This window comes from Engystomops pustulosus, chromosome 9 (assembly GCF_040894005.1).
Source record: "Engystomops pustulosus chromosome 9, aEngPut4.maternal, whole genome shotgun sequence".
In the NCBI taxonomy this organism is placed as follows: Eukaryota; Metazoa; Chordata; class Amphibia; order Anura; family Leptodactylidae; genus Engystomops; species Engystomops pustulosus.
The window spans coordinates 7,295,882-7,319,972 of NC_092419.1; the positions used below are offsets into that span (position 1 = coordinate 7,295,882).

Genomic DNA, 24,091 nt, shown 5'->3' on the forward strand with positions numbered 1-24,091 from the left:
CACTACTGACAATAGATGATGTCACAGCTTATCCCCTCCCCCCTGTACAATGACCTCTATATAGATAACACTGACCCATCATTACATCACTACTGACAATAGATGATGTCACAGCTTATCTCCTCCCCCTCCCTGTACAATGACCTCTATATAGATAACACTGACCCATCATTACATCACTACTGACAATAGATGATGTCACAGCTTATCTCCTCCCCCTCCCTGTACAATGACCTCTATATAGATAACACTGACACATCATTACATCACTACTGACAATAGATGATGTCACAGCTTATCTCCTCCCACCTGTACAATGACCTCTATATAGATAACACTGACCCATCATTACATCACTACTGACAATAGATGATGTCACAGCTTATCTCCTCCTTCTCCCTGTACAATGACCTCTATATAGATAACACTGACCCATCATTACATCACTACTGACAATAGATGATGTCACAGCTTATCTCCTCCCCTCCCTGTACAATGACCTCTATATAGATAACACTGACCCATCATTACATCACTACTGACAATAGATGATGTCACAGCTTATCTCCTCCCCCTCCCTGTACAATGACCTCTATATAGATAACACTGACCCATCATTACATCACTACTGACAATAGATGATGTCACAGCTTATCTCCTCCTCCCCACTGTACAATGACCTCTATATAGATAACACTGACCCATCATTACATCACTACTGACAATAGATGATGTCACAGCTTATCTCCTCCTCCTCCCTGTACAATGACCTCTATATAAATAACACTGACCCATCATTACATCACTACTGACAATAGATGATGTCACAGCTTATCTCCTCCCCCTCCCTGTACAATGACCTCTTTATAGATAACACTGACCCATCATTACATCACTACTGACAATAGATGATGTCACAGCTTATCCCCTCCCCCCTGTACAATGACCTCTATATAGATAACACTGACCCATCATTACATCACTACTGACAATAGATGATGTCACAGCTTATCTCCTCCTCCCCCCTGTACAATGACCTCTATATAGATAACACTGACCCATCATTACATCACTACTGACAATAGTTGATGTCACAGCTTATCTCCTCCCTCCTGTACAATGACCTCTATATAGATAACACTGACCCATCATTACATCACTACTGACAATAGATGATGTCACAGCTTATCTCCTCCCCTCCCTGTACAATGACCTCTATATAGATAACACTGACCCATCATTACATCACTACTGACAATAGATGATGTCACAGCTTATATCCTCCCCCTCCCTGTACAATGACCTCTATATAGATAACACTGACCCATTATTACATCACTACTCACAATAGATGATGTCACAGCTTATCTCCTCCCCCTCCCTGTTCAATGACCTCTACATAGTTAACACTGACCCATCATTACATCACTACTGACAATAGATGATGTCACAGCTTATCTCCTCCTCCCTGTACAATGACCTCTATATAGATAACACTGACCCATCATTACATCACTACTGACAATAGATGATGTCACAGCTTATCCCCTCCCCCCTGTACAATGACCTCTATATAGATAACACTGACCCATCATTACATTACTACTGACAATAGATGATGTCACAGCTTATCTCCTCCCCCTCCCTGTACAATGACCTCTATATAGATAACACTGACCCATCATTACATCACTACTGACAATAGATGATGTCACAGCTTCTCTTCTCCTCCCTGTACAATGACCTCTATATAGATAACACTGACCCATCATTACATCACTACTGACAATAGATGATGTCACAGCTTATCCCCTCCCCCCTGTACAATGACCTCTATATAGATAACACTGACCCATCATTACATTACTACTGACAATAGATGATGTCACAGCTTATCTCCTCCCCCTCCCTGTACAATGACCTCTATATAGATAACACTGACCCATCATTACATCACTACTGACAATAGATGATGTCACAGCTTATCTCCTCCCCCTCCCTGTACAATGACCTCTATATAGATAACACTGACACATCATTACATCACTACTGACAATAGATGATGTCACAGCTTATCTCCTCCCCCTCCCTGTACAATGACCTCTATATAGATAACACTGACCCATCATTACATCACTACTGACAATAGATGATGTCACAGCTTATCTCCTCCCCCTCCCTGTACAATGACCTCTATATAGATAACACTGACACATCATTACATCACTACTGACAATAGATGATGTCACAGCTTATCTCCTCCCCCTCCCTGTACAATGACCTCTATATAGATAACACTGATCCATCATTACATCACTACTGACAATAGATGATGTCACAGCTTATCTCCTCCCCCTCCCTGTACAATGACCTCTATATAGATAACACTGACACATCATTACATCACTACTGACAATAGATGATGTCACAGCTTATCTCCTCCCCCTCCCTGTACAATGACCTCTATATAGATAACACTGACCCATCATTACATCACTACTGACAATAGATGATGTCACAGCTTATCTCCTCCCCCTCCCTGTACAATGACCTCTATATAGATAACACTGACCCATCATTACATCACTACTGACAATAGATGATGTCACAGCTTATCTCCTCCCCTCCTGTACAATGACCTCTATATAGATAACACTGACACATCATTACATCACTACTGACAATAGATGATGTCACAGCTTATCTCCTCCCCTCCCTGTACAATGCCCTCTATATAGATAACACTGACCCATCATTACATCACTACTGACAATAGATGATGTCACAGCTTATCTCCTCCCCCTCCCTGTACAATGACCTCTATATAGATAACACTGACCCATCATTACATCACTACTGACAATAGATGATGTCACAGCTTATCTCCTCCCCCTCCCTGTACAATGACCTGCAAAAACTTCTCTTTGTAATAATTAGTTTTTATAGAAGTTGTATCCATATGTGAGCCTTGTTCTAGCAGTAACCAGCGTAGATCATGAACTGTTTGCCCCTCACTCCCTTCTCTTGTCTGTTTTCTCACAATCTTTCCTGATTCTTTATCCCCTTCCTCTTTTGTAACTGTTTAATAACAGACTTATGTTCCTTTAATACTTTGGATGCTTTACGTAAACCAAGCCGCAGGGCACAGAAGAATGTACACAACACTTTGACTGTTGCATGTGAAAAATCCCTTTATGTCAACCTGATGCCTCTTGGGGAGGATCAAAACTTCTGCCTTTAATTATAGCTGAACAATGTTGGCAAGAGAGACAACCTCTAGGTACACACAGTACCTTGTTATACAGACTTCTTTTTTATTTGTACTGGTGGTCTCAGACTTAAGGACGACCCTAGTTACAGACGGACCTTTCTACCCACTGTGACCTCTGGTGACCTCTCTGGATGTTACTATAGTCCCAGGCTGCAATGATCAGCTGTAAGGTGTCTGTAATGAAACTTTATTGATAATCCTTGCTCCCATGACAGCACAAAATTTTAAAAATCCAATTGTCACGAGGACGAAAATAAATTTGTCTTGAGTTACAATTATAAATTTTACCAGTTCTAACTTACATACAAATTCAACTTAAGAACAAACCTAAAGAACCTATCTTGTAGGGTTGCGGGTTTCTTCTTAAACATTATGCCATATATAGGGTCATGTTGTAGGATAGCCCAATTTTTAAGAATGGTCTGTTTTATTAACTTGCGATAATGAATAGATTTCGACACAAAGGTTTTTTAAAATTTTTTTTACTTTAATTTTTTCCACTTTGTCTTTCGAATACCCTCTATTAACAGAGTTTTTACTTAACTTAGTGGTCTGAGTCTCATACTCTTCATCCGTGCCACATATACCTCGAGCTCTGATGAATTGACCTCTAAAGGGGTCAGGGACATGATAACCATCGTATTTCAGCATGTTGTTACAATATAACGGCTTATAATTTTTAATATAACATGGTCTCAAACTTACTCACACGTCATCCACATCTAGTGAACAATTCTAGCCTTAGCCACACAGTTTTCCAAAACCTAATTTTCAAAGTAAGACATATAGATATTGGTGAAGCCACAGAAGACCCCATGAAGGACCCCTGCATTTGCAAGAAACTCTTTACCACTCTTTACCAAACCTAAAATAATTTCTGCTAAGAATTAGATCTAAAAGTGTCCAAAATTGGTATAAATGACACAAATTTTAAAAAATGTAATACCATATTCTAATGCCAATGATTTTTTATACTTTGTATATGGAGCTATGTCTTTTTTTTTAGAAGGGCATTGGAGGTAGAGGGTGAAGCTCTGTACTTTATGTTGTACTAGGATAGTACATAACTGCTATTAGCTAGAACAAAATAGAATTGGTAAACAAAAAATATTTTATATCTATCTATGCATCTATCTCTCCTTGCCTGTCTCTCACTCACTCTCCCTGCCTGTCTCTCACTCACTCTCCCTGCCTGTCTCTCAATCACTCTCCCTGCCTGTCTCTCACTCACTCTCCCTGCCTGTCTCTCAATCACTCTCCCTGCCTGTCTCTCACTCACTCTCCCTGCCTGTCTCTCAATCACTCTCCCTGCCTGTCTCTCAATCACTCTCCCTGCCTGTCTCTCACTCAGTCTCCCTGCCTGTCTCTTATTCTCTCTCCCTGTCTGTCTTATACTCACTCTCCCTTCCTGTCTCTCAATAACTCTCTCTACCTGTGTCTCAGTCACTCTCCCTGCCAGTCTCTCACTCACTGTCACTACCTGTCTCTCAGTCACTCACTCTCCCTGTCCGTCTCTCACTCACCCTCTCTACCTACCTCTTATTCACTATCCTTGTCTGTCTCTTACTCACTCTCTCTACCTTTCTCTCACTCCCTCTCCCTGACTGTCTCTCCCTTACTCTCTCTACCTGTCTCCCACTCACTCTCCCTGCCTGTCTCTTACTCACTCTCTCTACCTGTCTCTTAGTCACTCTCTACCTGTCTCTTATTCACTCTCCCTGACTGTCTCTCCTTTACTCTGTCTACGTGTCTCCCACTCACTCTCCCTGTCTGTCTCTTACCCACTCTCCCTGCCTGTCTCTCAATCACTCTCTCTACCTGTCTCTCAGTCACTCTCCCTGCCTGTCTCTCAGTCACTCTCCCTGCCTGTCTCTCACTCACTCTCTCTACCTTTCTCTCACTCGCTCTACCTGACTGTCTCTCCCTTACTCTCTCTACCTGTCTCCCACTCACTCTCCCTGTCTGTCTCTTACTCACTCTCTCTACCCATCTCTCAATTCACTCTATCTACCTGTCTCTCACTCTCCCTGTCTGTCCCTCTGTCTCTCACTCATAATGGGATCAATCAACTGTTTGGACAAAATCGGATGGGGGAACAAGTTGAGTAACACATAGGAAGGACAGAACCCAAAAAGGAACAGATGGGTTTATAACAAATCTCCCAAAGTACAGTAAAGTTGTCACTGAGCAAAATCTTTATTAACGTTACAATATTACAGAAGATTGGAAATACATAAGATCTTAATAAAGAATATCCAAAGAAAGTAGAGTATGACCGGCACTCAAAAACTGCTTTAAAACTCGAGGCTTTATTCCATATCCATTAAAATCGAGTGTACATTCGCAGATAGCAGACGACCTACGCGTACTTTCTTTGGATATTTAAACTGGTCTCCGACAAGCCGTCTTGGACTCGTGCACCGGGACTATGCAGATACCTCCACCCCCTCTCCAAGAGCGGCATACGTGAGTGAGCGGACAGCTCTGTAAACTTTTTTGTCTTAATAAAGAATCACAAGGTCAAACACACAGTCCACCTGTATCTAATATATTGTATAGTTTTATATTGAAGAGAGAAGACAGATGCAATTTTCCAAAATTACAAATAAATTTTATTAAGGTCAACAATACTTACATGAAAACATAAAAACATTTAAAAACCCACAAAACGGGTCAAAGCTCAGGTCCCCCAGGTTTGTACTCAGATATCACCAAAAAATTTTTTTCAATACATATTTTATCCTGCTACAGCGTGTATAGGTCAATAAAGTGCAATAAGTCATATAAAGTGTCACATAGAAAGCTAAGGTGCAAGGTAAGTTGATACAGCAGTTTAAGTGCAAAAATGGACCATAAAGTGCAATAGCAAGGAAAGAGGTATTACAAAGGGGTATTACCAGTAGACCGAGTCCTGGGGGAGAAGATAGGAATGCCCCACGCGTATCGCCCGCTGAACGGGCTTCCTCAGGGGATCCCCTGAGGAAGCCCGTTCAGCGGGCGATACGCGTGGGGCATTCCTACCTTCTCCCCCAGGACTCGGTCTACTGGTAATACCCCTTTGTAATACCTCTTTCCTTGCTATTGCACTTTATGGTCCATTTTTGCACTTAAACTGCTGTATCAACTTACCTTGCACCTTAGCTTTCTATGTGACACTTTATATGACTTATTGCACTTTATTGACCTATACACGCTGTAGCAGGATAAAATATGTATTGAAAAAAATTTTTTGGTGATATCTGAGTACAAACCTGGGGGACCTGAGCTTTGACCCGTTTTGTGGGTTTTTAAATGTTTTTATGTTTTCATGTAAGTATTGTTGACCTTAATAAAATTTATTTGTAATTTTGGAAAATTGCATCTGTCTTCTCTCTTCAATATAAGATTACCTTATTTCAGATGTAGTACATAATCTTACACCCCATTTTGTCAGTATACACATAATATATTGTATAGATTGCAACTATAACTATGGGTAAAGCCAAATCAAAAGTATATGAACCATATAAGTAACTGCTGGACAAAACATTAACAAAGTAACAAGTAATTACCGTACATACCTATAAATTGGTTGTTTTGCGTGACCAAGGATCAAACCCAATGCACTTTTCTGCATTCAAAAATTCTTCTGAGGATCCTAATGGCAAGTTCATCTTTATGTTGCCCAATCGTTTTGCTAGTCTCAGTTGATGAGTTAGAACCGATTGGAGCCTTAGACGAGGTGTGTAACTCCGCAGTCTCTTCTACCACCACGCCCGCCGCATTACCAGGCCGTCCGCCAGGAACGCGCAAACATGTCAGACCGCGCTTGTCCTGCCATGAACTGCCAAACTACTGTACGAGTTCCCGTTACCTACGGGGCAAGGAAAACAGATCAGACAAGCTCATAGCAGCGCTGAGTGCCAATAACATCTGCATCGAAAGTTAGAAAGATTGGCAGCTAGAACTGCAATGACAGAATAAATTAGTAAAATGAGCACATGCGCCGAGCACATACCGCATAATGTGAACACCAGAGATATAAGCCACACCAGAATATATACGTATCCAAAAATACATAGGTGCAGATTTACTTACCCGGTCCAATCGCGATCTGCGCGATCTGCTTCCGACGAGGATTCGGGTTCTGCCGGGACTCACTAAGGTCATGCGCCCGATATCCACTAGGTGTCGCTGGTGCGCCGAGGTCCGCCGGAGTTCACCTTCTTCTTCCCGGTGCATGTGAGTGCTGATCTTGCGACACAAATAGTTTTTTAAATTCCACGTTTTTTCCGAATCCGTCGGGTTGTCCTACGGCCAGGCCCCCCCGATTTCTGTTGCGTGAAAGCCGGCGCCGATGCGCCACAATCCGATTGCGTGCGCCAAAACCCTGGGGCAATTTGGCGCAAAACGGTGCAAATCGGAAATATTCGGGAAAACCAGACGGAATCGTGGCCGCAGGACCCTTAGTAAATGAGCCCCATTGAGCATAATAATATATTAATATTTCATTTTTCCAGAGAAACTGTAATCATCATCAATGGCAGATGGTTCTAGAATTGATTGAGGCTACGGGGTGGACCGGAGCAAGAGTGAGGAAGGCCTACATGTCACCTAGGTCGAAAGGATGGACTTCTTAGGTGAAAAATGCTGACCCCACAAAGCAATGCTGTACTACCCCCAGCTGGGGTAACTGGGGTGATGGTTTCGGTCACTGGGAATTGTGCCTTGAAGCTATTGCACTTATATCAGAGATGGTTCTCTGGATGATAGGGATCATAGCTCCAGACGCAGCTTCAGGAATTCTGCAATATTGGACTTGGTGCACAAGCGAGGCAACACTTGGATTGTCATTCTGACTGGTATATATACAGGCCGCTGGTAGTGTGTCAGGGAATCGAAGATGGGCTACATGGTTCTAGACCTGCAACCTCTCCACTTGGGCCATGAACCTGCAGAGATTGAAGGTGACAGGAACCTGGAGCGGCTGGCTGTTATGTGGCTAGGCCGCTAGTGGCACTGGTTTCTGTAGTAGGCCTCATCACAAAAAATATTTTATATCTATCTATGCATCTATCTCTCCTTGCCTGTCTCTCACTCACTCTCCCTGCCTGTCTCTCACTCACTCTCCCTGCCTGTCTCTCAATCACTCTCCCTGCCTGTCTCTTAATCACTCTCCCTGCCTGTCTCTCACTCAGTCTCCCTTCCTGTCTCTGAGTAACTCTCCCTTCCTGTCTCTCAGTCACTCACTCTCCCTGCCAGTCTCTCACTCACTGTCACTACCTGTCTCTCAGTCACTCACTCTCCCTGTCCGTCTCTCACTCACCCTCTCTACCTACCTCTTATTCACTATCCTTGTCTGTCTCTTACTCACTCTCTCTACCTTTCTCTCACTCGCTCTCCCTGACTGTCTCTCCCTTACTCTCTCTACCTGTCTCCCACTCACTCTCCCTGCCTGTCTCTTACTCTCTCTACCTGTCTCTTAGTCACTCTCTACCTGTCTCTTATTCACTCTCCTTGTCTGTCTCTTACTCACTCTCTCTGACTGTCTCTCCTTTACTCTGTCTACGTGTCTCCCACTCACTCTCCCTGTCTGTCTCTTACCCACTCTCCCTGCCTGTCTCTCAATCACTCTCTCTACCTGTCTCTCAGTCACTCTCCCTGCCTGTCTCTCAGTCACTCTCCCTGCCTGTCTCTCAGTCACTCTCCCTGCCTGTCTCTCACTCACTCTCTCTACCTATCTCTTATTCACTCTCGTCTGTCTCTTACTCACTCTCTCTACCTTTCTCTCACTCGCTCTCCCTGACTGTCTCTCCCTTACTCTCTCTACCTGTCTCCCACTCACTCTCCCTGCCTGTCTCTTACTCTCTCTACCTGTCTCTTAGTCATTCTCTACCTGTCTCTTATTCACTCTCCTTGTCTGTCTCTTACTCCCTCTCCCTGACTGTCTCTCCTTTACTCTGTCTACGTGTCTCCCACTCACTCTCCCTGTCTGTCTCTTACCCACTATCCCTGCCTGTCTCTCAATCACTCTCTCTACCTGTCTCTCAGTCACTCTCCCTGCCTGTCTCTCAGTCACTCTCCCTGCCTGTCTCTCAGTCACTCTCCCTGCCTGTCTCTCACTCACTCTCTCTACCTATCTCTTATTCACTCTCCTTGTCTGTCTCTTACTCACTCTCTCTACCTTTCTCTCACTCGCTCTCCCTGACTGTCTCTCCCTTACTCTCTCTACCTGTCTCCCACTCACTCTCCCTGACTGTCTCTCCCTTACTCTCTCTACCTGTCTCCCACTCACTCTCCCTGTCTGTCTCTTACTCACTCTCTCTACCTATCTCTCAATTCACTCTATCTACCTGTCTCTCACTCTCCCTGTCTGTCCCTCTGTCTCTCACTCATAATGGGATCAATCAACTGTTTGGACAAAATCGGATGGGAGAACAAGTTGAGAAACACATAGGAAGGACAGAACCCAAAAAGGAACAGATGGGTTTATAACAAATCTCCCAAAGTACAGTAAAGTTGTCACTGAGCAAAATCTTTATTAACATTACAGAAGATTGGAAATACATAAGATCTTAATAAAGAATCACAAGGTCAAACACACAGTCCACCTGTATCTAATATATTGTATAGGATGCAACTATAACTATGGGTACAGCCAAATCAAAAGTATATGAACCATATAAGTAACTGCTGGACAAAACATTAACAAAGTAACAAGTAATTACCGTACATACCTATAAATTGGTTGTTTTGCGTGACCAAGGATCAAACCCAATGCACTTTTCTGCATTCAAAAATTCTTCTGAGGATCCTAATGGCAAGTTCATCTTTATGTTGCCCAATCATTTTGCTAGTCTCAGTTGATGAATTAGAACCGATTGGAGCCTTAGACGAGTCTCTTCTACCACCACGCCCGCCGCATTACCAGGCCGTCCGCCAGGAACGCGCAAACATGTCAGACCGCGCTTGTCCTGCCATGAACTGCCAAACTACTGTACGAGTTCCCGTTACCTACAGGGCAAGGAAAACAGATCAGACAAGCTCATAGCAGCGCTGAGTGCCAATAACATCTGCATCGAAAGTTAGAAAGATTGGCAGCTAGAACTGCAATGACAGAATAAATTAGTAAAATGAGCACATGCGCCGATAGGCAGTGGCGTAACTTGAGGCTGGTGGGCCCCTGTGCAAAGTCTGTGCCAGACCCCCGACTATAATGTATGCTGTATAGTACTAGTCTTCTCATAGTGACATCTTATGGGCTCCTTAATTCAGACCGCACCCTCTGAAGTTCCCGGTTGATAGGTGAGAACAAGTGCCAGACCAGGGAGTGGAAGGACTGAGAGCAAGAACTGGATGTGAAAGCGAGTGACGCTTGATAGGGGTAAAAATGTGCAATTGTGACAAATACTACCGCATAATGTGAACACCAGAGATATAAGCCACACCAGAATATATACGTATCCAAAAATACGTAGGTGCAGATTTACTTACCCGGTCCAATCGCGATCTGCGCGATCTGCTTCCGACGAGGATTCGGGTTCTGCCGGGACTCACTAAGGTCGTGCGCCCGATATCCACTAGGTGTCGCTGGTGCGCCGAGGTCCGCCGGAGTTCACCTTCTTCTTCCCGGTGCATGTGAGTGCTGATCTTGCGACACAAATAGTTTTTTAAATTCCACGTTTTTTCTGAATCCGTCGGGTTGTCCTACGGCCAGGCCCCCCCGATTTCTGTTGCGTGAAAGCCGGCGCCAATGCGCCACAATCCGATTGCGTGCGCCAAAACCCTGGGGCAATTTGGCGCAAAACGGTGCAAATCGGAAATATTCGGGAAAACCAGACGGAATCGTGGCCGCAGGACCCTTAGTAAATGAGCCCCATTGAGCGTAATAATATATTAATATTTAATTTTTCCAGAGAAACTGTAATCATCATCAATGGCAGATGGTTCTAGAATTGATTGAGGCTACGAGGTGGACCGGAGCAAGAGTGAGGAAGGCCTACATGTCACCTAGGTCGAAAGGATGGACTTCTTAGGTGAAAAATGCTGACCCCACAAAGCAATGCTGTACTACCCCCAGCTGGGGTAACTGGGGTGATGGTTTCATTCACTGGGAATTGTGCCTTGAAGCTATTGCACTTATATCAGAGATGGTTCTCTGGATGATAGGGATCATAGCTCCAGACGCAGCTTCAGGAATTCTGCAATATTGGACTTGGTGCACAAGTGAGGCAACACTTGGATTCTCATTCTGACTGGTATAGTGTCAGGGAATGGTAGTGTGTCAGGGAATCGAAGATGGGCTACATGGTTCTAGACATGCAACCTCTCCACTTGGGCCATGAACCTGCAGAGATTGAAGGTGACAGAAACCTGGAGCGGCTGGCTGTTATGTGGCTAGGCCGCTAGTGGCACTGATTTCTGCAGTAGGCCTCATCTACACCCACCTGGGCCAGCAGGGCAGAAGAAAGAGGAACGACAGACCGCATTGATGAGATGGTTTCCCCATGGGGCACTCCCTGTATAGGTGACTAGTCCCCAGCAGATTATATGAGGACGGCCTGTGATGGTAGCGGCAGGCCAGGGACACACAGAGAGGAGCGGAAATTCTCAAACAACTCACGGTTATAGCCAGCCCCTCTGTAGTATATAGCCTGCCAGCCCACTAGTATATAGCCAGCCTGCCAGCCCACTAGTATATAGCCAGCCACTCTTTAGTATATAGCCTGCCAGCCCTCTGTAGTATATAGCCTGCCAGCCCACTAGTATATAGCTAGCCTGCCGCCTGTAGTATATAGCCTGCCAGCCCCCTGTAGTATATAGCCTGCCAGCCCACTAGTATATAGCCAGCCTGCCAGCCCACTAGTATATAGCCAGCCTGCCCCCCTGTAGTATATAGCCTGCCTGCCCACTAGTTTATAGCCAGCCTGCCAGCCCACTAGTATATAGCCAGCCTGCCCCCTGTAGTATATAGCCTCCCTGCCCCTCTGTAGTATATAGCGTGCCAGACCTCTGTAGTATATAGCCTGCCAGCCCCCTGTAGTATATAGCCTGCCTGCCCACTAGTATATAACCAGCTTGCCCCTCTGTAGTATATATCCTGCCAGCCCTCTGTAGTATATAGCCTGCCAGCCCCCTGTAGTATATAGCCTGCCTGCCCACTAGTATATAACCAGCGTGCCCCTCTGTAGTATATATCCTGCCAGCCCTCTGTAGTATATAGCCTGCCAGCCCCCTGTAGTATATATCCTGCCAGCCCACTAGTATATAGCCTGCCAGCCCCCTGTAGTATATAGCCAGCCAGCCCCCTGTAGTATATATCCTGCCAGCCCACTAGTATATAGCCAGCTTGTCCCCCTGTAGTATAGAGCCTGCCATCCCCCTGTAGTATATAGCCAGCCAGCCCCTGCCCCGAGTATGCAAAGCTTTTAATAAAAAAAAATGTTACACTGTACTCACCTTTCCAACACCCTAGGTCAGTGATGGCGAACCTTTTGGAGACAGAGTGCCCAAGCTACAACAAAAACACACATATATGTCGCAAAGTGCCAACTTGACAATTTAAGCAGAAACTTATTGATCCCTGCTGTATCACAGGTTTCAATCGAATTGGTGTCCTGACTTCACCAATACAATAGAAAGATGATGGAGAAAATTGTATTGAAGCTTCCCTCCAGGGTGCCCTGAAGAGGAAGAATCAGGGGAGCCAGAGCAGGAGCTCCAATGACAATCCATCTCTGTCCACACCTTCTCGCTCCTACCAAGGATGTTGCTTTAAAATAGCACTGGGCAAGGCACTTTCTGGTCTGCATTGGACCACAGGGTTGAAGGCCTGGGTGCCCACAGCAAGGGTTCTGAGTGCCACCTCTGGCACCCGTGCCATAGGTTCGCCACCACTGCCCTAGGTACTCTTCTTGCTTTGTATCCTCTTCGGGTCGTTCGGTCTTCTTCGGGTCCTCTTCGGGTCTTCACGGCCGGCCCACAATGACGTCAGCCACTTGCCGACGTCATTGTTTGTGATCTGCTGACATTGTGTGGGGACCTGAAGAGGAGCGGAAGGACCAGAATAGGTGCGTAATGAACTCGAAGAGGAGCGTAAGGACCCGGAGAGGCATCGGAGCATTGCAAGATGAGGACCTATGGGTGGCGTCGGAAAGGTGAGTGCAGTGTTAATCTTTTTAAAGACTCGAGTATAAGCCAAGTTAGGTTTTACTCGGCTTATACTGTTTATACGGTAGGTAGAAATCATAATGTTTACTGGGCTTTTAAAATGTTTCTTGTGGTGTTCAATAATAATTTAGTCTTATTGTACGGGTCATATGTGAACACGTGTGTGGGGTTTGTGAGACCCGAGACTTTTATGTATAAATAAGGGTTATGGTGACATTTCAATTTATTTATGAAAATATTTCTTTATTTTAATTTAATTTTTTTATTTTTGCAGTTACTCCAGACCCTGCTGGTCTATGTGCTGAGACTTTTTTGGACCTTTTTTTAAAAATAATCCCAGACAGAAAATTGACCATAAGAACTTTTATTAAAGGGTCAAAACCCTCTGAGGGGCTCCATACTGATGGGCTCCAAAAATATACATAGAACTGTCCAAAGGAGCTGGTCTAATGATAATTAACCCCCTATAACACGGGTAGGGAACCTATGTCTACCTCTTTTGTTGGCTGCATCTGGCTCTTAGACATCTTTAAAAATAGTGATGGCTGCTGTGTGGGCGACACAGGCGCCATCGCCTAAGCCTAGGTCAAAGAGAAGAGCGGGGGATTGATGAGGAGCTGGCTGCAGGGAGTGCAGGTAGGTGAATGTTCTTTTTTTTTTGCTGTGACTACCTATCTTGTGGGAAGCATGTGCTTTGGCTACCTATCTACTGGGAGGCATGTGCTGGGGCTACCTATCTTCTGGGAGGCATATGCTGGGGCTACCTATCTTCTGGGAGGCATGTGCTGTGACTACCTATCTTTTGGGAAGCATGTGCTGGGGCTATCTATCTACTGGGAGGCATGTGCTGGGGCTACCTATCTACTGGGGGGTATGTGCTGTGGTTACCTATCTACTGGAGGGCATGTGCTGTGGCTACCTATCTACTGGGAGGCATGTGCTTTGGCTACCTACCTTCTAGGAAGCATGTGCTGTGGCTACCTATAAACTGGGGGGCATGTGCTGTAGCTACCTATATACTGGGGGGCATGTGCTTTGGCTCCCTATATACTGGGGGGCATGTGCTGGGGCTATCTATCTACTGAGAGGCATGTACTTTGGCTCCCTATATACTGGGAGGCATGTTCTTTGGCTACCTATCTTCTGGGAGGCATGTGCTGTGGCTACCTATCTTCTGGGAAGCATGTGCTGTGGCTACCTACATACTGGGGGGCATGTGCTGTGGCTACCTATATCCTGGGGGGCATGTGTTTTGGTCATCTATATACTGGGGGCATGTGCTGTGGCTACCTATATACTGGGGGGCATGTGCTGGGGTTACCTATCTACTGGGAGGCATGTGCTTTGGCTACCTACCTTCTAGGAAGCATGTGCTGGGGCTACCTATAAACTGGGGGGCGTGTGCTGTGGCTACCTATATACTGGGGGGCATGTGCTTTGGCTCCCTATATACTGGGGGGCATGTGCTGGGGCTATCTATCTACTGAGAGGCATGTGCTTTGGCTCCCTATATACTGGGAGGCATGTTCTTTGGCTACCTATCTTCTGGGAAGCATGTGCTGTGGCTACCTACATACTGGGGGGCATGTGCTGTGGCTACCTATATCCTGGGGGGCATGTGTTTTGGCTATCCATATACTGGGGGCATGTGCTGTGGCTACCTATGTACTGGGGGGCATGTGCTGGGGCTACCTATGTACTGGGGGGCATGTGCTGGGGCTATCTATATACTGGGAGGCATGTGCTTTGGCTCCCTATATATTGGGAGGCATGTTCTTTGACTATGTATCTTCTAGGAAGCATGTGCTGTGGCTACATATATACTGGGGGCATGTGCTGTGGCTACCTATATCCTGGGGGTGTGTGTTTTGGCTATCTATATACTGGGGGGCATGTTCTGTGGCTACCTATCTATGTGGGGGCATGTGCTGTGGCTACCTATCTACTTGAGGTCATGTGCTGGGGCTACCTATCTACTGGGAGGCGCGTGCTGGGGCTAGCTATCTACTGGAAGGCGTGTGCTGGGGCTAGCTATCTACTGGGATGCGTGTGCTGGGGCTAGCTATCTAATGGAAGGCGTGTGCTGGGGCTACCTATCTACTGGAAGGCGTGTGCTGGGGCTAGCTATCTACTGGGAGGCGTGTGCTGGGGCTAGCTATCTACTGGATGGCATGAGCATATTGTACGGCTCTTACGGCATTATATTTTAAAATATGTGGCGTTCATGGCTTTCTCAGCCAAAAAGGTTCCTGACCCCTGCCCTATAAGTTCCTGTCTGCGGCAGGATCATACAGGCACTCACTAGATTGGACCTCGAGGTTGCTATAGCATCGATCGCCACCCCTGAGAATGGCACAGGGGGAATGCGATGGCGCGGATGTGCTGACTGCTGCATTAACAGGTTGACTTCTACGATCCTAGCCCACTCCAACAACGGGTGTTACAGGGGGGTGTCTGCTGTAACTTTGGTTCCCAAAGGCATCAGTTCAATGCTATACATGTAAATCATGGAGCCTAAGGAGCTAAATCCTATTTTATTATTAAACTTTGGGCATCATTTATCTTAATTCCCCCTTCTCTGCGCTCATTTTGCGCCTTTTGTGAGTTTATATTTTGCACCTAATTTGTCTTTGTCGTTTTAGCTCTTTGTTAAAGGGAACCTGTCACCAGGGACCTCATTTTCACTAAAGACAGGTTGCAGAAGCCCTTCACACCAGCAGTGCAAATCTGCCTTTCTGCCTTTTCTAAGCATTTGCATTACAATATAATTGTGTGTTACAACTTGCCTTGCACCCTGACAGAATCCTGGGGTAGTCACAGAGGCTGGACTTTGGTTTGGATGCATTTCAAAAAAACATGTCTGTTGTCTGTGTTACTCACTCCTCAGAGCTTGGCCCCCACCTTTATGCTCCTGTACAGCTCCACCTCCTGCTTCTTCTCAGAGGTCACAGCCTGGTCAGCCTGACATCAGTGGGGGAGGGACAAGCTGTACAGGAGCACAAACATGGAGACAGCCTGCAGCTCAAACAGGTCACATGTTGTTTTTTGAAATTCATCCAAGCTAAAGTCCAGCCCCTGTGACTACCCCAGGATGTTGTCAGGATGCAAGAGAAAGTTATAAAACACAATTATATTGTAATGCAAATGCTTCGAAAAGGCAGAAAGACATTTTTGCACTGCAGGTGTCATGGGCTTTTACAATCTGTCTTTAGTAAAAAATGAAATCCCTGGTGACAGGTTCCCTTTTAATGCAGGGATTGTTTGCCTTATCAGGTGTAAATTTTAGAAAAGGCGCAATTTGTTGCGCAAATCATTCCATTGCCTTTCCTAAGCATGGTCAGGACTGGCGTGTTATTGCTCAATTATTAATATAGACGCAATAGTATAATATATTGGGCGCAAACATCTGTTGAGAGGCGCAATGTAATGACAAATAGGGGGGAACAACGCACAATGGTTACACGATGAACTGAGGCATAACATTCCAAAAAGGCGCAAAATAGACCCCACTTATCTTATACTCATTATGTGCTCAACCTGTAATCAGGCCCCGCCCACATATGACTGTATTGTATAGAACTCTGCCGGTGGCATCACACTGGCGATGACATCACAATGGCAATGACATCACAATGCCCCTCTTGCCCTATATAAGGAGGAAACGTGCAGGGGCAGTTCAGTTGTCTGTTAGACAGCGACGATGAAGCTTTGGAGATTGCTGCTCCTGCTCTTACTGACCGTCACAGGTGTGGAGGGGAGGGCCCTCCCCAAAAGATCACCTGGTAAGGGACATTTACTGTATAATATTGGGGGGTCTTATACAAAGGATTAATTATCAGGAATATTTACATGATATAACATCTGCAGGAAACTCCTTGTCCTTTGTCAGCGACTGATGTACATGTAGTGTTTCATCTCTTAGGAAGAGGTTCTGTAGTAGCTGTGGTGTGTATTCTACAGGTCTGTGCCATAGCTGCTGCAGAGCTTCTTTAGTTAGTACAGTGGAGAGATTTGTGCTTCCCATATGTCTCTATGGGATCTATTATATGCTGACAATTGGACAAGCGGGAGGGGCTATCAGTAGCGTCTTCTATGTGCTCTCCATGTTGGGTATAAGATGCATCTTCCATCATGTAGAGTCTAACCATTGTCTATTATTCTCTTCTGCACAGTGACCCCCTCGATCACCACCCTGGGACCCCCCAGCGAGAAGGATATAAGTGAGTGCCCCCCCTTTATAAATCTATAGTGGACTCTGGTTGTGGACATCTGGATCCATGGTATTTGGGGAAATTATTTAAAATGTCTTTGTTGTCCAAAGCAACGTAGCAATAGAGAAATCCTTATGAATGGAAGATCCAATGTGATTGGTTGCGATGGTAACACAGACAGTTTCACATTTAGAACGTGTCGTAGATCCCACCCAATGGGCACATTTACTAAGGGTCTTGCGCCAATTCTCCATCAGACTTTGCAGATTCTTTTAGGTGAAAACTTCTTGCACAGGTATTAAAGAAGTGTCCGTGCCACATCTGTCGCACCATTTTGCGGTGTGGCTGCACTATGCTTCATGCCACACTAATTTCTACACTAAAGGGGGCGATGGGACCGTGCACCAAATTTAACATGCAAAGCCTGACACAAATGTGTTGCATACCCTATGTTAAAGGTGCAAGATAGTAAATGTGCCTCAATGGGCGGCATTTACATATCCGGTCCTGTCGCAATCCAGCGGCACATTCTCTGATGAGGATTCGTGTCTTCCGGCGATTCACTAAGGTCGTGCGCCCGATGTCTACCAGGTGTCGATGCTGCACCGATATCCGCCGGAGTTCACCAGTCTTTCCTTGGTGCATGTAAGTTCGTGTCAAGCAAGACCCTTTTTTTTAAAAAAATAGCGCTATTTTTCAGAATCCGTTGTGTTTTCCGACCGCCACGCCCCCCATTTCCGTTGCATGCAACCCGGCGCCGATGTGACACAATCCGATCGCGTGCACCAAGCACCCGGGGCAATTCATTGCAAAGCGGTAAAATTTGGGAAACCTGACGAAAATGCGCAATTCCGACCCTTAGTAAATGTGTCCCCAATGTGTTCTATCACCATGACAACCATAGAGGGTCCATAGTGATGTGTAAGATCTATGTGTGAAGTTCCCACATAACGTCTTAACCACCATCTTGTCTCTTTCTTCCCAGTCCTCAGATACACCGCTGTGGCACTAGGTGGTGCCGCCCTGCTGGGTGTGATTATTGCAATCCTTTGGTTTTGGTGAGTACATTTTCTACCTTATATTTTATTAGTAACACATAAGTCATGTATATTTATAATGTCTCCTCAATCCAGAGGCGGTAATCCCGTGACCCCTGAGGTTATAATTCTAGGCTCAGGTTCATATCTGCCTCTATCCTCCATAGTCAAACATGAGGTGGGGACGGGAAGAGAATTCTTCCTATTTCATTTTTATTCTTATTCGGTTTCTTATCATTTCAGCCTGAAAAAACATCGACCGGCATGTCTGAAGCCCACGAAGGACGACCTCAAAGAAGTCGTGGTACAGAAACCATCGTGTCTGAAGCCCACGGAGGACGACCTCAAAGAAGTCGTGGTACAGAAACCATCGTGTCATAAACCCGTGGAGGGCGACCTCAAAGAATTCGTGGTACAGAAACCATCGTGTCTGAAGCCCGTGGAGGACGACCTCAAAGAAGTCGTGGTACAGAAACCATCGTGTCATAAACCCGCGGAGGATGACCTCAAAGAAGTCGTGGTACAGAAACCATCGTGTCATAAACCTGCGGAGGAAGAGCTCAAAGAAGTTTCCATAGAGAAACCAGCATGTCTGAAGCCCGCGGAGGACGACCTCAAAGAATTCGTGGTAGACAAACCAGCGTGTCTGAAGGCCGCGGAGGACGACCTCATAGAAGTTTCCATAGAGAAACCAGCATGTCTGGAGCCCGCGGAGGATGACCTCGTAGAAGTTTCTATAGAGAAACCAGCATGTCTGGAGCCCGCGGAGGATGACCTCGTAGAAGTTTCCATAGAGAGACCAGCATGTCTGGAGCCCGCAGAGGATGACCTCATAGAAGTCTCCATAGAGAAACCAGCATGTCTGGAGCCCGCGGAGGATGACCTCATAGAAGTCGTGGTAGAAAAACCAGCATGTCAGAAGCCCATGGATGACCTCAAAGAAGCCATGATAGAGATAACAATTACCCATCAGTTATGATACCCATGACCTTAGATGTATATGTCCCTAATCAGAGGAGCAACTTGTAGCTTCTGGGATACATACAGAACCAGCGCCATACTCACTTATCTCTTCATACAGCACTGGTTATGGGCTACAGTGGTCCAGATGTAATGCTAGTTACACCCCGGTACCATCTACACATATAATCCCAAAATTTGAGCTTCCCTTTAATAAAGAATTTGGATAAATCAGTGAACCTGTGATTTATCTTTTGGTAGATCTAGTAAACTCTGTGAAATCTAAGCTTCTATGATTGTACACACGTCTATGGTCTTCTGATGGTTTGTGTTTTACCTTGTAGCTGAGATACGCTCCGGCACACAGCACCCGGAACCAGAAGACATCCCAGCCGTACCAGCAGAAGATCCTGGCCATGCCGATTCCTCTACTTCTCTACCAGCAGAGGTTATCGACAAAAAGCCTGATCAAATTGACCTAGAATTCATAAGGACTCTTGGAGTGGGGCAATTTGGTACGGTAAGTGGTAAAACTTTATCTTATCTTCTCATCACAAATCTGTATCAAACATCTTTTTTTCATCCTCCAATTTCTTGTTCTGATCTATTTTGCTTCTTCTACAGGTTGTCCTGTCATCAGATCTGGCCACTGAAGAACTGTTGGCTCTGAAGATCATGGAAAAGAGTGAGAATCAGGACTCGATCTTTGCAGAACTGGAAGTCCTGAAAATCGGTGCTGGAAGCCGTTTCCTCATTTCTTTAAGGGGCTTCACAGAAACAGAGGAAGAATATATTGTGGCAATGGACTATATGCCTCAAGGAGACCTACGTAGACGAATGGCAAAATGTGGGATATTTAACATCCCGACAACAAGGTACATCTCTTATACTGGACAATGGTGACATGGATACAACCCTTGTTATTATCTTATGTTCTGTGTATGTAACCACTGAGCCATCCTCTGATTTTTGCTCCACAGGCTCTGTGCATCTGAGGTGTTCTGCGGAGTGCAGTACCTTCATGACCACGGTGTCATCCATCGGTAAGTCAGACACACACATATCTACCGGGATTCTTTCTTTTCTTATATATAAATTGTATCTATGAATTATCCCTGAATTCTCTGTTTCTTCTTTCTGCAGTGACCTGAAGCCTGAAAACATCCTCCTAGATGCCATCGGACACATCAAAATCGCTGACTACGGCTTATCTGCCATCAATGTGTCTAGGGAGGACACAACCACAGACTTAGTAGGCACGATTGGTTTTATTGCACCAGAGGTAAGAAACATGGAATCCCTATGGAGCCAGTGGTCTGTAGACCGGTCCTCATAGCATTGTGTGTGTAATACCCTTCCCAGAATATTCTCTTATCTCCTGACTGATGTTCTTCCAGATGCTGGACGGGAAGCGGTACAACCATCAGGTGGACTCATTTTCCTTTGGCGTCATCCTGTTCATGATGTGTGTAGGAGAAGAACCATTCAACAGCCGTGGCACAGTGGAGGGATATAACCTGTCACTGATGGAGGATGTCCCTGTTTTCCGTCACGGGATGTGCCCTGACGCCGTCAGCTACATAGAAGGGGTGAGTAGTAGAAGAAGATGCATAGGGATCATAGAGGGATTTCTTATCTTCCAGCTCTTATTTTTAGGTCTTATTTTCCAGCTCCTGAACAAATCTCCAAGTGACCGACTGCCAATAACATCTGCCACCAGATCCCACCCGTTCTTCATCTCTATTGACTGGGATGATGTGGAGTCCGGGAAGACCCAGCCACCATTCCCATCGGTCTCTGTAAGTATAACACCCAGAGATACATAGTGATATTAGTGCAGTTATAGACATACAGCCCTCAATCTCCCCCCCTTATAGTTATATACATTATATATGTGCAGAGATGATACTTAGACGTGTATATTTCTCTTCTTACAGGAGTAACAGCCGCCAGAAACATCCAGGACCGTTTTATGACTTTCTCACCGATATCCACCACATAACATCCATATAGATTTGAGCACCAGTTATCCAGGGATGTTATCCGATCGCCATATTTGGGGTCAGGAAGGAATTTTTTTCCCTAATATGAGGACAATACAACACATAATCCTCATGGGTTTTTCGCCTTCCTCTGGATAAACATAGCAAGTCATTACAAGGTTGATACTGAAGAACATCGCTCAACCACACTTGCTATGTAACACCTAGAAAGCTCATCTGCTACACGGTGACGAATAAATGTATATATATGTATCTACATTCTAAACATATAATGAGCGTTTGTCTTAATTATTTCCATATGCAGAACTTATTATGAGCCAATATTATGATTGGTTACCAGATATTTTACCTGGGAGGGATCTATCTAGCGGTGCAGGACGGGGGGAGGGAGGAAGTGGTGGGGTATTCGGAGATGTGACTTTTTCTATAAAGTGGAAGCAGGAGGATAAACAGGGGAATAAGGAAAGGCAATAAATGGTGTATATTATTAGGTCTTTATATATGATTACAATGTGCGGCGCTGTACAGTCATGGCCAAATGTTTTGATAATGATACAAATGTTAATTTTGACAAAGTCTACTGCATCAGGTTTTATAATGGCAATTTGCATAGACTCCTGAATGTTATAAAGAATGATCAGCTTAACAGCAATAAATTACAATTAATTTATTGAAAAGCCAATATTTGCCTAAAAAATGAAATTATTTCCCAAAAACACATTTCAACTTCATTGCAGGCGCCTTAAAAGGAGCAGCTAACATGGTGTCAGTGATGTCTCCAGTTACACAAGTGCGGGTGTTGATGAGGACAGGGCTGGAGATCAATCTGTCATGATTTAGTAAGAATCACACCAATGGACACTATAAAAGGAGGCTGGAGCTTGGCATCATTGTTTCTCTTCTGTTAACCATGGTTATCTCTAAAGAAACACTTGCACTCATCATTGCACTGCACAAAACTGGCCGGACAGGGAAGAGTATCGCAGCCAGAAAGATTGGTGACTGAGGTGCAATCTATCGCATCATCAAGGAATTCAAGAAGAGAGGTTCCATTGTTGCCAAAAAAGGCTCCAGGGGCCCAAGAAGGACCAGCAAGCGCCAGGACCGTCTATTACAAGTGTTTTAGCTTGGGGATGGGGCTCCCAGCATCGCAGAGCTCAGGAATGGCAGCGGCAGGTGTGAGGCATCTGCACGCACTGTGACACTGCAGAGACTCCTGGAGCAAGGCCTGGTGTCCAGGAGGGCAGCAAAGAAGCCACTTCTCTCCAGAAATCTATCAGGGACAGACTGATATTCTGCAAAAGGTAAAGGGAGTGGGTCCAACCTTTCCAATTGTTTGGAACATATGGAAAACAGCTTGTTGGAAGAAGACAAGGTGAACGATCATACCAGTCTTGCCTCCTGACACCTGTAAAGCCTCCTGCAACCATTCATGTGTGGGGCGGCTTCTCAGCCAAGGGAATCGTCTCTCTCACAGTCTTGCCTAAAACACCTCCATGAATAAAGAATGGGACCAGAATGTCCTCCAAAAGCAACTTCTCCTAACCGCCCAAGACCAGTTTGGTGATCAACAATGCCTTTTACCAGCATCATGGAGCACCTTGCCATAAAGCACAGGTGATAACTAAATGTCTCAGGGAACAAAATATAGAGATTTTGGGGCATTTTTATCATATGCTGGCACTCGTGCGCGTATGATAGCTCCGCCGCTGTTTCCGCCTCTTGATGTTTCGGGGCAGCCGGCTGCGCAGTGCTTATCCTACGGCAGGCAGGCGACTTTTCACATTTTGACAGCAGCGATTGCGCCGGTGCCCCCCCTTCACGCCCCACTTGGGTGAAGGTGGCAGATCTGGGCAAATAATCGCAAGTGCTAGCAATAAGCTAGCATTTGGAATTATTTCAGGGCCTCAGATCCTGATAAATATGCCCCTTTGGGTCCATGGCCTGGAAACTCCCCAGATCTTATCCCATTGAGAACTTGTGGTCAATCATCAAGAGACGGGAGGACAAAAAAACCCCAACAAATTGTGACAAGATGCAGCAGTGATTGTGCAGGAATGGACAGCTATCAGTCAGGATTGGGTCCAGAAGGTGAGTGAGAGCTGCCAGGGAGAATTGCAGAGGTTCTAAAGAAGAAGGAGAGGTCCTGCAGATACTGAATTACTGCAGTAACTCCTTCTCACTGACAATAAAGGCTTTTGTTCCCCATAATATGATTGCACTTGTATCTCTGTATGTGATAAACATCTGACAAACCAGAGGGCAACAGATCAGGTGACAATAGAAGATTTGTGTCATTCTATTTCCGTTTAGCGCTGCATTTAACAGGGGTTTTTGGTGCACGTGATCGGATTTTGGCGCAATCTCGACGACTTACATGCAACACAAAGCGGGGGTCGTCATGGCCATAGGACAACCCTACTGATTCGGCCTAATGCGCGGTTTAAAATTCAAATCGTG

At 45.4% G+C, this 24,091-nt stretch overlaps 3 protein-coding genes across 3 annotated transcripts in view; 2 read left to right on the forward strand and 1 right to left on the reverse strand.

The window, feature by feature from the left end:
• The window catches only part of LOC140077499 (cytochrome P450 2G1-like), a 108,477-nt gene that overhangs the window by 65,809 nt on the left and 18,577 nt on the right, over positions 1–24,091 (reverse strand). Inside the window, exons 2-3 of the mRNA XM_072124739.1 lie at positions 9,988–10,264; positions 6,832–7,124 (exon numbers count right to left, since the gene is read on the reverse strand). The gene's annotated coding sequence lies outside the window, so the exon portion shown is untranslated. The remainder of the gene's footprint in view (positions 1–6,831; positions 7,125–9,987; positions 10,265–24,091) is intronic.
• On the forward strand, positions 17,119–20,494 carry LOC140077370 (uncharacterized). The gene is made up of 5 exons (XM_072124473.1): positions 17,119–17,202; positions 17,593–17,640; positions 18,617–18,689; positions 18,912–20,148; positions 20,253–20,494. Exons 1-4 carry the CDS (start codon positions 17,121–17,123, stop codon positions 19,645–19,647), a joined length of 939 nt encoding a protein of 312 aa, XP_071980574.1. The 5' UTR covers positions 17,119–17,120; the 3' UTR covers positions 19,648–20,148; positions 20,253–20,494.
• LOC140077500 (protein kinase C-like) lies at positions 19,758–21,806 on the forward strand. Its single transcript, XM_072124740.1, has 9 exons — positions 19,758–19,798; positions 19,890–19,894; positions 19,973–20,148; positions 20,253–20,503; positions 20,609–20,671; positions 20,772–20,910; positions 21,026–21,217; positions 21,299–21,427; positions 21,566–21,806. The coding sequence occupies exons 1-9, from the start codon at positions 19,758–19,760 to the stop codon at positions 21,569–21,571; spliced, it is 1,002 nt and encodes a 333-aa protein (XP_071980841.1). The 3' UTR covers positions 21,572–21,806.

Bases quoted from the DNA above. Each gene is read 5' to 3' on its own strand.
- LOC140077370 (XM_072124473.1), top strand. From the start codon at position 17,121: ATGAAGCTTTGGAGATTGCTGCTCCTGCTCTTACTGACCGTCACAGGT. The intron at 17,203-17,592 runs GTAAGGGACATT...TCTTCTGCACAG, and splicing joins CCTCCCCAAAAGATCACCTG to TGACCCCCTCGATCACCACC. The intron at 17,641-18,616 runs GTGAGTGCCCCC...CTTTCTTCCCAG, and splicing joins CCCCAGCGAGAAGGATATAA to TCCTCAGATACACCGCTGTG.
- LOC140077500 (XM_072124740.1), top strand. From the start codon at position 19,758: ATGGGCTACAGTGGTCCAGATGTAATGCTAGTTACACCCCG. The intron at 20,672-20,771 runs GTAAGTCAGACA...TTCTTTCTGCAG, and splicing joins GACCACGGTGTCATCCATCG to TGACCTGAAGCCTGAAAACA. The intron at 21,218-21,298 runs GTGAGTAGTAGA...CTTATTTTCCAG, and splicing joins CCGTCAGCTACATAGAAGGG to CTCCTGAACAAATCTCCAAG.